The 16,346-nt window shown below is 30.3% G+C and overlaps 1 protein-coding gene across 1 annotated transcript in view; it reads left to right on the top strand.

The window, feature by feature from the left end:
• LOC110032833 (proteasome subunit alpha type-2-B) overlaps nucleotides 1-16,346 on the top strand; it is a 70,074-nt gene that overhangs the window by 41,380 nt on the left and 12,348 nt on the right. Inside the window, exons 6-8 of the mRNA XM_020736594.1 lie at nucleotides 2,897-2,964; nucleotides 7,143-7,212; nucleotides 15,997-16,082. Of these exons, the coding sequence (XP_020592253.1) occupies nucleotides 2,897-2,964; nucleotides 7,143-7,212; nucleotides 15,997-16,082 (224 nt within the window). The remainder of the gene's footprint in view (nucleotides 1-2,896; nucleotides 2,965-7,142; nucleotides 7,213-15,996; nucleotides 16,083-16,346) is intronic.

Here is a 16,346-nt window from a genome sequence, read left to right as displayed (position 1 = left end):
ATGATGTTTATTAAAGTGACAGTAGTTCATGAATATCCTTTTGAAAATAAAATAGATAAATATTTACAATTATAGTTGGATTTTTTCTGATGATGTGGAGCCTAGATCTATAATTGCACTAGCACATATTCTTGAATCTATGTTATGTTTGAATTTGAGTTTATGTGCATATGCTGAATATGAATGTGCATTTATGAACTCCGACCATTACTTGAACAAGAATTGTTGAATTGAAATTTGAAGTTGAATTTAAGTTTAATTCCGAAGCTAGCATAGAACCTATGGTCATATCTAATCCTAAACTACGAAGCGGATTTTATTCTAATTTCAAATGTGATTTTGAATTATCATTGGAAATGGAATCTACTCTTGAACATGAAGTTAAATTTCATATTAAAATTTTATCTGAACTAAAATATGTATACAAACAAAATATGTCTGTTGAATGTGACAAGTCAGTTGAACTAGTGGCTCTTGAATGTGACAGATTAAATTATGGCTACTGAAGCTGATAAATTGATTAAAAGAGAATTAATTTAACTCTTGGTTTATCAATTGAATCTAAGTTAATTTTAGTTTTGGGTTCTGTTTTCATGAAGGGCAAATTCGTAGAGAGAGTTATGGATGAAATAAAATTGCGTCAATATTTCAACGAATTTTTTAATAACAAAAGTTATAAAGTGCTTGAGTTTTGAGATTTGGTCTGATCTGGATGTGGGTGATTGATCTCCACTAATTTTTAAGCCATTTTAAGAAGCTTTCGTGGAGGAGGTTGTTTGTTTATTTAGACATTTAACATGCATGCTTTGCATGTTTCAATTTTCTTTATCATCTTTTCATATAGCTCTGACTTATAAATCGTTATTAGTACTCCTTAGAATGCATATTATATTTTAATATTTTCATTACTTATTTTCTATCATTCGCATAATTTGCTTTAGTTGTGATTAGATTGGCATGAAAATATTAATTCATTACCACAATCATAAGTTTGTAGTAGATTTCTAAAAATAGACACGACCTTCCAAGAAATTAAGAGATATTTGGCCATATAAATTTTTTTAATGCAATCGGATCTATATTTATGAATTGGAACTTCTTGAAAATTTTGGTAGAATTTTAAACTTCGATGTATATAATTTAACTCTATTTTATGAACCTACTGCAAGTGCATAGATTTTTCTATCTTTCCGTCCCCTCACAACTTAACCTCCAACATCTTACTAGCTTTATTTATATCTTACCCACAATTTCATCTTCTTTTTCTACAACAAGTATTCTTTTTTATTTCTTTCCTTAAATACTTTTAATTTGTTCATTGATACTACTCTAGATCTTGCGCTCAAACTTTCTCGTAGTGTAAACTTTGCAATAGATTTTTTTCTCTTTCCTTAAAATGTAAAGAAATATATTTGTGATTTGAGAGCTTCACATTCACATGGAATTCTTGATCTTCCATTTATTGTTATCTGATATCAATGTCATCCACAATTTAATCGGATAAAGTTGGCATTCTTCTCAATTTTTTTTTTACTCATCCTCATTTTAGGCTATAAAGCCAATTTTTAATAAAAATCTCACCAATAATTGTTTTTGAAAATGATTCATTCTCGGTTCAAAATCATGAATTATCTTAATTTACAAAATTCTGTTATATTTGAAGTACAAATAAAGCTCTTTTAATGGTGTGAATTGAATGAGTGTAGGGTTGTAACAAGTTCTATGATGCATCTTGAGCTTACTTTTATGAGTTCAAGCCAACTCACGAACCGAATTGTTTATTTTGAAAGAGAGAATCGTATCAATTCAAGTTAGTGTTATAATAAAATGACATGTAAAATGAGCAAATAAAAAATAACTAAAAAGAAGTCACATGATACAAAATATAAAATATTACTTTTTAAATATATAAAATTTTGAAATTTAATATATTTTGAGTATATTTTGTATTATTTATTTTTTTAATTAGCCAACTCACGAGTTAACGAGCCGAATCGGGACTAGCTTATGCTTGGCTTGTTAGCTCATCGAGCTTAGGTCATGAGCCACTTATAGTGTCGAGCCCGAGCTGGCTCACAAGTCTTCTTGGCTCAGTTGCACTCCTATGAATGACTGTTTTAAATTGGGTTTTGCAGCTCATTGGAGCAATATTGGTTTCAGGGGTTCGGGATCGGTTTACGAGGCGTACTTAGTTCAGTGGTTCTGTTCAATGTATACTAAAACTTGACAGTATTTACTGAATTGAAAATGTAAGTTGCAGTCATAACGCTAAGAAGTTACAGCGAGTACAATGAAGAAAAAAACACCAAGGAGTTTAGCTTGTTTACACAAAAGGCCAAACTGATAGTCCACAACAAATAAACAGTTTAGTATCACTAGAAATATATATATATATTTTTTTGTTCATTTCACTTGTTAAGTGACTCGTACAAACCCAGTTTCGGCTTTATGTCAGACTAGTGCTGCATTCTACATATAGTACTGTTTCTTGTTGGAACATGATAAGCAATATATTTTCATGTTAATAAGCATTCGATTATGTCTACTTTGGTGCTTTTTTATGTATGTTATCATTGTAACTGTAGACATTTGGTAAAAAAGAAGGGCATTTGCATACATACCCGCCCAATTCCTTTATATATATCTATCACCTAAATTTTACTCTTTACATTTATATCTTCCAAATCATTCATATGTTAAAAATACCATTTTTTTTTTACTTATGAAAAGTGAAATACACCTTTTTCATGCATGTATAAGGTGGCATATATGTAAAAATTGACATTTTGGTCTTAGATATGTAAATACATAAGAACTGAGTGATATGTATGTAAATCTGCCTCTCCAAAAAAAAAATCCTAATCATTATGATCATAATATGTTTTTGTGGTTGCAGGAGGCAATTCCAGTCACACAACTAGTCAGGGAAACGGCTACCGTAATGCAGGAATTCACTCAGTCTGGGTAAAATACCTTGATATTACTTTTTGCACCTCTCTTATTGATTTGCATTTTATAAAAGCCTGGCTTGGCAAAACGCAGGATGCCATTTTAAAGAAAATGAAGATTTATTGTTTTGTAGGCATTAATTAAGAGAATAATACTATTCCAGAAATTACTGAAAATATTTATGAATATAAGTAGCTTTACAAAAATTTTTGGAATGTCTGTTTTTGGCACCAATAAATATCTTATCAGGTCTATATGGCTTTTCTTAGTCGTAACTGATAGGGTTGGCATTGTTCTGTGTTGTCCCAAACTATACACTGCTTGGAATCAAGCTGAACCAAATTGAATGCAAAAATCTCAGACTGAAACAAAACTATCTAATCGAGAAACAAAATTGATTAGCTTGCTTAGATTTTGATTTGGTCTTAAGCTTCATTGTTTGCTTCCAACTCCAGATTATAGACAAAATATGGAAAGATATTTTTAATGCCGAACACAACAAATTGCATATGGAAACAGTTTTTTTTGTAAGGCAAGTTGATGACGAAACTTCTCCTGCTTGGGCTAGGAAGGTTGGGTAATGTTGTGTGAGTCGTAGTTGTGTTGCTGCTTGGGGGGTGGGCGAGCAATTGGAGCTTGTGCTGTGTCAAAAGCTTGATAATATTAACAATTAAATATGTGAGTAGAGGATGATGCAACTTCAAATAATTTTTAGAGAAAAAGGAAAAGAAGAAAACTAAATAAAATTAAATATGACATGATGGAATAAGACAAGTAATCCTTAGCATACGATGAAAATTTGTGAATCTTGAGGGAAAATGTTTCTTTCTTAGTTCTTACACCTTTCAACAGACAATATTTCAAACTCTTATCCACTGGTGTTTCAATGTTATGAAGGCTCGCATCTAAATCATAAGGCTGCTTTTAAGAGTAGAGTATGGGCTAATAAAATACGAGGATCATGATCAATGTTCATGCTTGCAAATGATATGGTGCACATATCACTAAGATTATCAGGGGCAGAAATACTAGGTTCTACCTCAATAGGATGCACTAAAATTTTTTTGTGCCAAAAGAGTTGCAACCGTTATATCTGAAGATATTTGACCATTATATCTAAATCATAAGGCTGCTTTTGAGAGTAGATTGTGGGCTAATAAAATAGGAGGATCATGATCAATGTTCATGCTTGCAAATGATATGGTGCACATATCCCTAAGATTATCAGGGGCAGACATATTAGGTTCTACCTCAATAGGATGCTCTAAAGTTTTTTTGTGCCAAAGGAGTTGCAACCATGATATGATTTGATCATTTGTATGTTTTATTTCTGTTAGAAAGTTTGATTTCCTAAATACCATATAAGGCTTGAAATATATAGATTTTAGAGTAATTATTAGAAATTTTGTAATAAGAACGGTTGGAGGGTTTTCAAAATTTATCTTTTGCTAATAGCTACAGGATAAAGAACCAATTAACACTTTCCTATAAAGTGGAACAGTAACGTCTAAATCAACTATAACTCTAACCACAAATCTTCTAAAGTGACCTGTTGTAGCAATATGTATTTGCGAGGGTTTATCTAAATAGAGTCCATACAGTATAAAATGAAGCGGCTAAAGTATGCAAATAGAGTCGATGAAAAACTACTAGAACACGAATAGCTAGTGCTTTATTGAAATAGTCAAAGTGAGGAGATCATTTTAGCATGCGCATTGGATAATCACTGACCTAATAGAGCCTTCATGAAAAGAATCTAGTTGGTCTACTTCTAAAGAAAATTATATAATTATATGATCAGGGTGTAATTAGAGTCTAATTGAAAAGTTAGCAGTTAGTATAAATTTGACGTAAATTTACAAATAATTCCTAAATTAGGATGGCCAATAAAATTTTTCTATAACAGAAAAATAGTGAACTTCCAAGCTCTTTCAATAAAAATAAATGCAGATTTTCCTAGAAAAATAGTTGGTTGTACTAAATCCTGATTAATAAATAAAAAGAATTTTTTAGACGAATAGTTCTTAATTTTCAAGCCTTCAACCCTCCAACAACTTCAATGCAACATCTGTATTACAAGTATCAGAAGTAATGCCTTGTGCTATGTAAACAGGAGAAAGAGCCTTTGAGGAGACAGAGGTCATCGTTAAAGATGGCGGTGATGAAAGTGATCAAACATGGGTTGAGTTAATTCTAGCATCTAATTGGTGTAGGTGGAGATTAAGTTGGGATTATAGAGAAGCAATGTGAACGTCGACCAGATCTACGCGATATTTTCAATGCAAACAAATATTTTAACTACTTTGATTTTGAATTGGAAAATGATAAGTGATGCTTATAGAGGAGATTAATAACTTGTGAGTAAAATTGATGATTATACCATTTATGTTGATGATGACGAGCACAATGCACAAGGCTAGGATCAGGATGCCGATATTTGGAGGTGACGGTGATCAAAAGAAATGAGGTGGCCTGTCATAACTGCTAATGAGATCAGTGCAGCCAGAGGAGGCTATTTAAAGGGGTTAACTGACATGAAGAGAGGCCACATGGATGAGACCGAAGTGATCAATTGTCGTGCAGTGAGCAAAAGGTGAAAACAATGGGGCACATAATGATGCAGTGATGAGGCTTCTTGAGAACAAGCAAGGAAGCTTGTTGCGTCAATTGAACAAGTAAGGATTATTAGACATGACAAGCTCGGGATGCTGGATGGACGACAAGATATGATAGTGCAAAGAAAAATGGCTTGGACTTTATTAACATCCCTTTTGGCCCAACTTTAGGTTTAAACTTAATGGGATGATCCATATTATGATTGATTTTATTATGTAATTTGAGATTTAAGATGAATGCGGTGCATATGGGGATGGGATTCTGTAGGCCTCTTCTATGAGATCGAAAAGATTTTGAGAGTGTGAATTTATATTTTCCCTTATTCTTAAAACTTTCTGTCCTTGATAAGAATCAAGTATTCATCAAGTATTAAGTAGTAATTATTTTAAGCACTAGGAGGTTGAAAAAAGATCTGAAAATCTCATTTTGTTCCTTGAATCAAGGAGATAAGTTGAAGCTCCGTAAATTAAGTAAAGCTAATCGACGAAGATACTATAGAGCGAAAGAGAATGGTAGGAAAATTGAGGGAATTAGATGTGGGAAAACGAAGATCAAAGTGTACTAAAGGCGAACGACACATAAGAGTGTTTTTTTGAATTTCAACGTAGGAGAGATTAGGCAACATCACAATGCTGCCAGATTATGAATGCAGGATATGAAGAGTAGTCAATCGTCATCACTTGATGTTCCATTTGAATCTAGTTCTGTTGGAATTAATCTTTATAAACCATTTTCACAGGGCTTGTCCATTTCCTCTTCATAATATGTTCTTGCTGAATTGGCCATTCAAAACATTTTTCTTGGGCATCGTCACCTACTACCATATAGAGCTTCACTTGTTCTTTGTAGCCTTTTCTTATATATACCGCTATTCACCCATTCATCATCTTGCTCCTGTGGCAATTAGCGTCACTTGGTTGCAAGAAAATATTTGGAAGGAGAATTATGACTGGTTTACGAGGAATAAAATGATATCCTGGCATCTCGATACCACGTAAAAGTAGGACATTTATAATCATGTTAAATGGAATATTAATGTCATTTTTAGATTTGTTTATAACTTCATTTTTTAAAATTTTTTTATCTAAAGATGTCTGCAAAAGAAATGTATGACATTTAATAACATTAAATCACTTCGCAACAATAATTAACTAAAGAGTCCTTTATTTTCTTTTCCCTCCATTCTTTAAATAATTCTTAATTGATAGGGTGGAAAGACAAATATATAGTTGTACATATAAGCGGATGATAGGCTTTGTTTAGAGAACAAAATATTCTGCTTTTTAATTGGCAGTCAAAAACTTGAGAGCGGTAATAGGAAGAGAACGAATCTCGGGCATGGAGAGTCAGGCCATGTTGGAGCAATCACTGATTTTTATGAGCCCTGATCATGAGAGAATTTGCTCGTAATATTCTGTTTTTTTTCTTTTTTCCTTGATCAAGTGGCTTTTAGCTTCTTGATGGCGCACCAGCAATTGACAAGTATTATTTTACATTTCATTTTGACCTTTTTGTTAACGTTATTATTTTAATGCTTTATCGGAAGAAGGGCTTCCATGAAATTTTCCCTTTTACAGTGGCGTAAGGCCTTTTGGCGTTTCTTTGCTAGTTGCTGGATTTGATGACAGTGGTCCGCAGCTTTATCAGGTAACTATTTTTCAGTATTTTGCTTTTATTTTATGTGAAATTCTTAATACTTGTGTCAGCTAATAAATATGTTGAACTTAATATCAGCTTTCTAGACTGATCTTCTGCCTAATTTTTTGTATGGTCAAAGCATCTACGGATGCCATCTTTTGATTCTAATTCCTAAGGTTACACCCAAGGTTTAAAAAACCGGACCGAACCCACCGGTTCGACCGTGAACCGGCCGGTGGTCCGGTTCTGGGCAAGCTAAAAATCATTTATGCATCAGACCGGCTGTAATCGAACTGAACCGGTGGTTCAACCTGAGAACTGTCCACTTTTATATTTATTTATTATTTATATTATTATTTTTTGAGAAATTCATTGCCAAGGATTTGAAATTTTGAGATATGCAGAATTTTTTTTGGGAAACCCATTAAAAGCTAAATCTTCATTTTATAGAGATATGAAGAATTAAGGCAAAACTACCGATATAGAACTAAAGGTAGCTAAGAGAACTTCTATGTGGATTTTTAGGAATATTTACATGCATACCACCAAATCTTATTTATTTACATATCTAACACCTAAACTTGTATTTTCTATAAATCTTATTTACGTACATATCTAAGAACTAAACTTTTGTATTTTTTATAATTTTAGGATTATTTACATGTATACCACTCAAATCTTATTTATTTACATATCTAACACCTAAACTTGTATTTTTTATATGTTTAAGAATATTTACAAGCATACCACTCACATTTTACTTATTTACATATCTAACACCTAAAATTGTATTTTTTATAAATATATCACTTAAATAATTTTTAAAAATAAAATTCTTAGCATTTACATGCATACCACTCAAATCTTATTTATTTACATATCTAACACCTAAAATTTTATTATTTTATATTTATATGAATGTTTACATGAATACCACTCAAATCTTATTTATTTACATATCTAACACTTAAATTTGTATTTTTTTTATAAATATACCACTTAAATAATTTTAAAATAAAAAATTTTAGCATTTGTTTAATACATATAAAAAATTTATAAAAAAGATATATATAAATATTATTATTTAATTATTTAATTATTTCGAGTCAAACAAGCCGAACATGAACAAACAAATATTTATTTGTGTTTGGCTCGTTTATAAATTAATCAAAAAAATATTTATATTATTAATTTATTTTATTATTATTATATTATTTAGGTCATATTTAATTAATTTATATGTTTATTATGTCATCCTATTCAACCCTAGTCAAACTTAATTTTCACATTTCCTTCTTCCGATTTGATGTCTGGTTTCCGATTTTCACATCCTTGGGTACACCAATCGTCTAAATAGAGTTTAGCATGGGCTACTGGTTTGGAGTCTATAAAATGAAACAATTTAATTAAGCAAATTAGTGTTAGGAGCTGGATTAAGATTAAATTTAAGAGGGGGCAAAAATTTGTTATTTTTTTTAATTAAATGACATTTTTAAAATAATCTTATAAATTATTTTTTTATTTAAAATTTAGATATATAAAATGATTAATTAAGGAAAATTTAAGAATTTAGAGAAAATTAAGATTAATTATATAGATATTAATGCAATTAAGTTACTACATTGTTGTATTAACTAATGATTTATATTTAAAAATATATTTATGGATTAAACGATTTATTTCATGATTTTATAGTAAATTATTTTTTAAAGTTAAAAGTAAATTTATATAATTATGTAAATTTTAAAAAAAATAGTATTAAGTTATTGATATTAATGAAAATAAATTTTAATAAAATTATATCAGGTAATGATTTCTTTTTAAAATAAATATTTTGTTTAATTAATTTATTAATAATTTTATAATAAAATATTTTTTAATTTAAAAAATATAAATTTATGAAAAAAATTTGATTAAATTATATAGATAAGGAAAATACGAGATAAAATTATTTAAATATTAATGAAATTAGTTTAAACAATCTAAGTAAATTTTCATGGTTAGTAAATTTAAATTTTATAAAATAAAAGTTTTGAACAATATAAAATGTTTCAAAATAATTTCACACGACATTAAACTAGCAGTGTATACAAGATAGTAGAAATTTTAAATTTTGAATAATTTAAATGTATCTTTTTTGGCTTGGTTGAATAACACTCGGGGTATATCTTAATAGTGCTCGAAGTGGTTGTTCTCGTAAATGATGTTCATCTTCATGCTCTTCTATCTTCTCCCAAGTTATGTGACGACTGGAGTCTCTTGCGCATAAAATATTCTTCATTTGGCATCAGTTGACATATAGATTGGATGTCTACCGAAATCAGGTCACATATGAAACTATAAATTGAAGTGTCTGTCATCAGAATTTGTCTGATGTGGTGCATGAGATCTAGCCTTGTTTGATGTCGAAGGTCATGTATATGTTGAGGGACTATGATAAACATGCTCATATGTCACATCAATGACGGATATATGCAAAGTATCTATAAGAGACCTTCTCAGAGCATCTGCATTTAATATTTCTGGGATGCTAGCTGGTGACTTTTGTGCAATATCAGAACTTGATCTACGGGAAGCACACCTATTGGTTGGTCGAACGCGCTATGATTAATATAGAATGATTGATTTACTCTGTTAGAAAGCTCCATGATTGTATTTTGACCTTGTTGCATAACACTTGACATTTTTATTACACCCACTCGTGAATCTCCTAGCAATGTTGTACCTGAATAAATTAATAATTAATTATATCAAGATGAGGTTTGAGAAAAAAAATAAATTTAATATAAAATTATATGCATGCCATTAATCTCTTTCCAATTGATTTAGGATAGTAAATATCTAGTGGTTGACTATATTACCTCAATAGGTAGTTTGACAATTATGATCCATATCACTGCAAGTAATCTGTTAGTTATGCTCTTTGATCTTCTGAATTTGGGTTCAATGGTACTATGAGGGTCTAATAGTTGTTCCATAACTGATTGTAATTTTGGTAATAATGCATGCAGTCTATGTCTAATTTCAGTCGGCCATCGGCCCTCTAAACTGATTGATCTATAGATTTGAACTATTATGGATTGTATATAAGTATAATGTCGCATTAATCGATCTAGAAGATGTCAATCAATACACTTTCAGCTAATAAGAGGAACATGAGTTGTTCATATGTTTATACTCTTAAGACAAATCTTAGGCAACCACACAATAATATTATCAAGATATGGTGCCCAAATAACATGCATGTAAAAATTTTTGATTTCTTATAAAGTATATAAATGCTACATAATAAAAAAAAAGATAATTAATACAAATAAAAGATACCTGACCTTGCCTTAATTCATCAATCTTGTCTCTATACATTTGTAGATTTTTTATGGGCATTTTTTGTACTTTGTCCTCAATTCATCTGGAAATTATGGAGGATATTATTATGATATTTTATGGTACATATTCAAAATGTATTACTTTATATGAAATTTACTTAAATCCTAATGACTTGTGCGATAAATCCTTAGGAGTAGGAATATTGAAAGTTGGTTTGTCCATATGCAAATGCTTCCAGCATCATACTTTTAGCAAGTGCAAACATCCTATTATATTAACATAAGCAGATTTTATGGATAAATTTAACTTTCTATACAAATGTATTAGCAAAGAGCCTCCCAGTAAGTACCGTGCAAATATAACTAAATTCTCAAATAATGATAAATATTGTAAATGTATATGAGACACTACTGTATTTGGAAGTTAGAAATAACCTAACATATACAAAATGTATGTCATGACATTCTAAAAAAATGTGTTAGGGTAATCCCTTATAAGAATCTCTGTAAAAACTTCATCAAAGTCTTCAAAGAGATATAATAGTATGAGATTGGGAGTGAGTCATATGAAAGTTTGCCACAACATCTTTAGGTTGATTGACTTCCACATCTATGTTTGGATGATTGCCTAATAAATCATCGAAACATTATGTCAACTTGACCAACACAACTCGGGGCCAACAACTATAGGGTTAATAAAGACATCACCATACCTCCTAATGCCAAGAATAATCTGTACGTCTTGGAGCTTGATAGTCATTTCTCTTATAAAATAATAAATTTTGTTATATGATTAACTATAAATATCAATAATATGTATTGTTAATAGGTACTCATTTTACGAATATATAAATGAAAAATATTAGCCAAATGATTCCATCGCTCTACCATTGTAGTTATCAAGAGATAGTCTAACCTGATAAACTGGAAGGGTAATAAAATCGATGTCTGCAATTTGTAATGCTTGAAAAAAACGTGGGCACTAGACATGTCACTCACTGGATCTTTATACATGACTAGCATTCTCAAGTATCGCCCTATACAGAAGATTTATAAAATTATGATATTATTATATTTATATTTCAATTTTATTAAGAAGTTATATATACATTACCAGATCAGGATTTGATGCTCTTATTAAATCCTCCTAATGAGGCTATGTTAGGAGGTGCTTCTACTTGTGATAAGTCAAGTTTTTTTGGGGTCGAAAGACATGTAACATTGCAATAGACTTTCCTACATTTGGCCTCAGCCATTCCTATATATTAATGAGAGAAAATCGTAAGTTTTATAAAAAAAAATATATGTTGAATAATAGTTCATCTGAAATACATGTTTGATTTTGGGTTATTGGGGCTCGTCGAACTATTGTGACCACTATTCTTACAAATACTACATACCCATGTGTTTGTTATTCTAGTCTCGTTCATTATATTTCTAATTCTACTAGCTTTTGCTCTATCACAACTATAGAGATGGGAGGAAATGTATGATACATTGTTGATGACTATATGGTGGTCATACCTCCTTGTGTTTCACATGAAATAACAACTTGTAAGTCTATCTAAAAAATTCTATCTTGAAATATTTTGAGATGAAAGTTCTATGGTCTAAATTTCTAGTTCCCAAAGTTGCAATTAAATGCACGATTCAAACATGATATATTTTTTTGGCTTCTTAAATGCACACGAACACTCTTCTGATAAGATAATATAAACCAAAAATAACCTGCAATTCATATAAAAAACTCGATACTTATTTAAATTGATACAGATTAATCATAAAAAAATCGAGCTTCACGTTCAAATCTTTGCAAAGTCATTCTTATACGGGAAATAAATATTGTATTTCAATTTATTGTGATACATTTCTGGAACGTATCAGAAGTAATGTAACTAAATTGTAATAAATTGAACATATTTGATCTTAGATCGGGAGGCATGGGGCACTTCTTGGAACCAATTAAAATATTCACATACATTTGTAGCTATAGTGTCAAATCTATATCCCCATCATGTCATTTTCTACTAAATAATCAAACACATCTTTTAAATGTTCTCTATTCTAGTCACATGCTCGCACATTCTTTATTAGTGTCTTTTGCATAATATGTTTTATCACAAACGATATCAACATCAACAATGGTGAGAGGACATAATTTCTTCTTAAATTTTTCTCATAAATGTCACAAATAATATCTATTTGCAGCCCGATGAAAGATCTCTCTACATTGTCAAAGTAGGTTTGATTGCTTATTTGATATTATACATATGTTTTCATGGGCTTGAACTGACTCAATTAAACTATGTAGTTGTTATAGAAATCATGGGCTTGAACTGTGAATATGAGAGGGAAGAGGCCGTTATTTTAATAAATACATGCGACAACTTATATAGTTTTGTTTTATTTTTCAAATGGAATGTCCTATCAATACTAAATATTTGTTTGACAAAATCTCCATCCATGTATGCTTGGGTCGAATGTCTAGAAAATTTCATGAAAACGTGTATTGTTACTATTTTGTATCTCGTAGACAAATCCATATATCACTTTATGTATAACTTTCATCAAATGAAATAATGGACAATATTATAACTCAACTCTCAAAAATTAATTTTATTGTCTATTTTCGTGCGTCTCAAGCTTTAATGTATGTAATACACATATTAAATTTAGATTTCATTCATGCAACAATTTCTTTTGGTTTCAAGTCGAGTTGCCATAAAATGTAACCTATGTAGTGATAAATAAATCTTGAGTTGCAATTTTGATTCCAGCTTTTCATAAATAGACGGGTACATGTATGTGATTGTGCAACTTAATAAATCTTCCATTCTCCTCTTATGCTGCTGTATTTTGAAGTATATTGTGATTGTGCAACTTAATAAATCTTTCATTCTCCTCTTATGCTGCTGTATTTTGAAGTATATAATTGCCAATGACAAGAGTGTGTTGAGTGATTCCTTTGCACACATTATACAGTGAGTCTTTTTTTATTTGATGAGGTCTTTCAATACTCAACAAGTTTAATAGTTGACTAGTCATTTAATACACATTGTAGTGGCTATTTACTAGAAAATATTATAACATGAATAGGTTTGTTTGGAATTATATATTCTTCAGGTATATATAATTATGCAGACAGAGCATCACAATTGCTAACTGCATTCCACTCCTCAGTCGTGTAAATTTAATACACATATTCATTATCATCCACCATCGAGTTAAGGATACTTGCATTCAATATTGATTGTTGTAATTTAGCATGCCATAACAACATCATATTAGTACCTTCTCGTGCACCGTGCTCATCACCTGCTTCTGTTCCATTTGAGATTTCATTCGTGTCGCTATCCATAGTTTGATGTTCACTATTGTTAGCATCTATTCATGCTTCAATAATTAATTCTCGTACGAATGACTCTATATTTCTATTAATATAAAGTTGACATAAATGTGATAAATTGAAAGTTTGAAGGGCAATATAATCAACCATTGTTTGCTGGAGCATTCAATATCATATGTGCTTACTTTTTGTGGACTGAGCTTGTTTGTTTAATAAGTTATAAATTATTTAACATCTTAATATCTAATTAATAAACTATAGCTAATGTATATATAGTTTACAAACCTGAAAATTTTTATCACCCTTTTGGGTTGCTCTATAGGCTGATGTAACGCAAAATCATTATTGATGTCCATAGTGGGTTGGGTCGCAATCACAACCTTCACTTAAAGTACTATTATGTGTTTAGTAGCTTCTAAGAGGATAAATTCACACAACACATCATCATCAATAAGAGTTGCAATAAGTTCACTCACTGGAAGCGAAAAATCAAACTATGGTATGTGTTAAACTATTGTTTCATAATAGACATAATATTGTTCTCTTTAGTTCATTTAATGTTATCATTGTGATATTTGGATTGACCAATTTTTCTGCTAATATGAATCGGGGTGAAATTATCCGTGACTCGCAATTCTCCATCGATTCACACTTGTAAATGAGACATCTTATTATTCATATTATAACAGAAATTATAATATTGTAGTTGACGTTAATTACATTTTGCATAACATTTCAATAAATAAACGTGAGCACAATTATAGTAGATTTTAGTACAAAAATGATTACGTTTAGTAATAATGCATTTCAAGTATATTTCTCTAACATCTTTTTAATATGAAATATAAATGAATTAATGCAAATGCTTGATCTTCACTTGTATCTATTTAGTAAGATTCACAATATACTACCTAGTTTTTAGGTGCTCTTCTATGAAAATCTTAGTTACAATTTTTAAATCATCACTTTCATATATGTGTTTTATAATCTTTTTAATGGAGTGATAAATATTGTATTGAAAGCTGAATTATAGGTCATAGGTAACGTTGAAGATGTAAATGATATTTTTAAAGATTAAAATCTTAAAACTAAAAAGATTTGTTATAAATCTTACTAAAGATTTATAAATAAAAAAACATATATTTACTATTCGATTAGATTTAGACAGATAAGTAATAAAAATAAATTCATAATGATTAGAGGTCCGGTAATCATTTGCCTCCTATGTTATTATTGTTATAGCTCGCGTCCCTTTTTGCTTTTTCAAATCAGATTGATTGGGAGGAGGGGATGTTGCACGCCACCACTCGAGGGATATGACATGCCACTCAATATGTTGCTTCAGTTGTCATTTTATGTCGCTCATTCGATCTCCAAGAAAGTTTATCTTTCGTCCGACCGCAGTTGCCTCGTTCTGCAACCCTTGGACCATGTCAGAGAAGTGGCAATGGCAAAGGACACAGCGAACAATTTTTCTCTAATGTGATCTAAGGGCTGCAAGATGCGCTTGGAGTTCAAATGATGAATAACAACTGGAGCAAAATGTTGAGTGACACGCCAGGACCAACGAGTGGCTGTGAGGGTCAACCCTGCTTCCTCTCAATCAATTTGATTTAGAGGCAGAACCGAGCAGAGCGATGAAGAGCAATGCAATTGATGACAATAGTAACACAAGGGACATATTATAGAACATATAATCGTTATAACTGCATTTCTTTTTACGTATATGCCTAGATGCTATCCGAATAGTAAATAATTTATTATAAAATCATAAAAATAACATTTATTTAAAATAAATTTTTTTAATAAAATGTTAGTCATATCCACGTTTTATATAAAAAAAGTTATTTTGTAATGTAAAATGTTGATATAACCCACATTTTTACCCCCTCTTAAATTTAATTTTTATCCAGCTTCTAATACTAATTTACTTTATTAATTGGCTTCTTTTTATAAATTGTCCTCCATATTTTTTAAATTTAATTTGTGATTCTTTTTTGTATGAATGTGCAGTTTCTTTTCAGTATCTCCATTCTATTGTTACATTTAATTGCATGCATTGACGAACACCATTGAAATTTGATTAATTTCAAGGGTTTTTTACATTTTTTATTGTTGCAGGTTGATCCTTCTGGATCATACTTTTCATGGAAAGCTTCTGCTATGGGTAAAAATGTTTCAAATGCAAAGACATTCCTTGAGAAGAGGTAACTCATGCTAAATGGAGATATATTTCATGTTTGTTTTAGTTAAAGTGTGATGTAATTTCTTTCAAATTTTGTTTACTACAACTTTTTTGCTATATCTTTTGATTGTTTAGTTGAATTCTTATCTTCTGGCTTGTATTTTAGGTTTAAAAACTGCTTTAAAATCTGCTCATGTCTACTCAAAAGTTTCTCTTCTGGCTTGTTTCAGCTCTGCTTTCCTGAAAGTTGCCATAATTCAATTGGGCTATAATTTCGTTGTTGTTT

Source organism: Phalaenopsis equestris, unplaced genomic scaffold (genome assembly GCF_001263595.1).
Source record: "Phalaenopsis equestris unplaced genomic scaffold, ASM126359v1 Scaffold001035, whole genome shotgun sequence".
NCBI classification, from domain to species: domain Eukaryota; kingdom Viridiplantae; phylum Streptophyta; class Magnoliopsida; order Asparagales; family Orchidaceae; genus Phalaenopsis; species Phalaenopsis equestris.
This window is presented reverse-complemented; position numbering and strand designations above follow the sequence as displayed.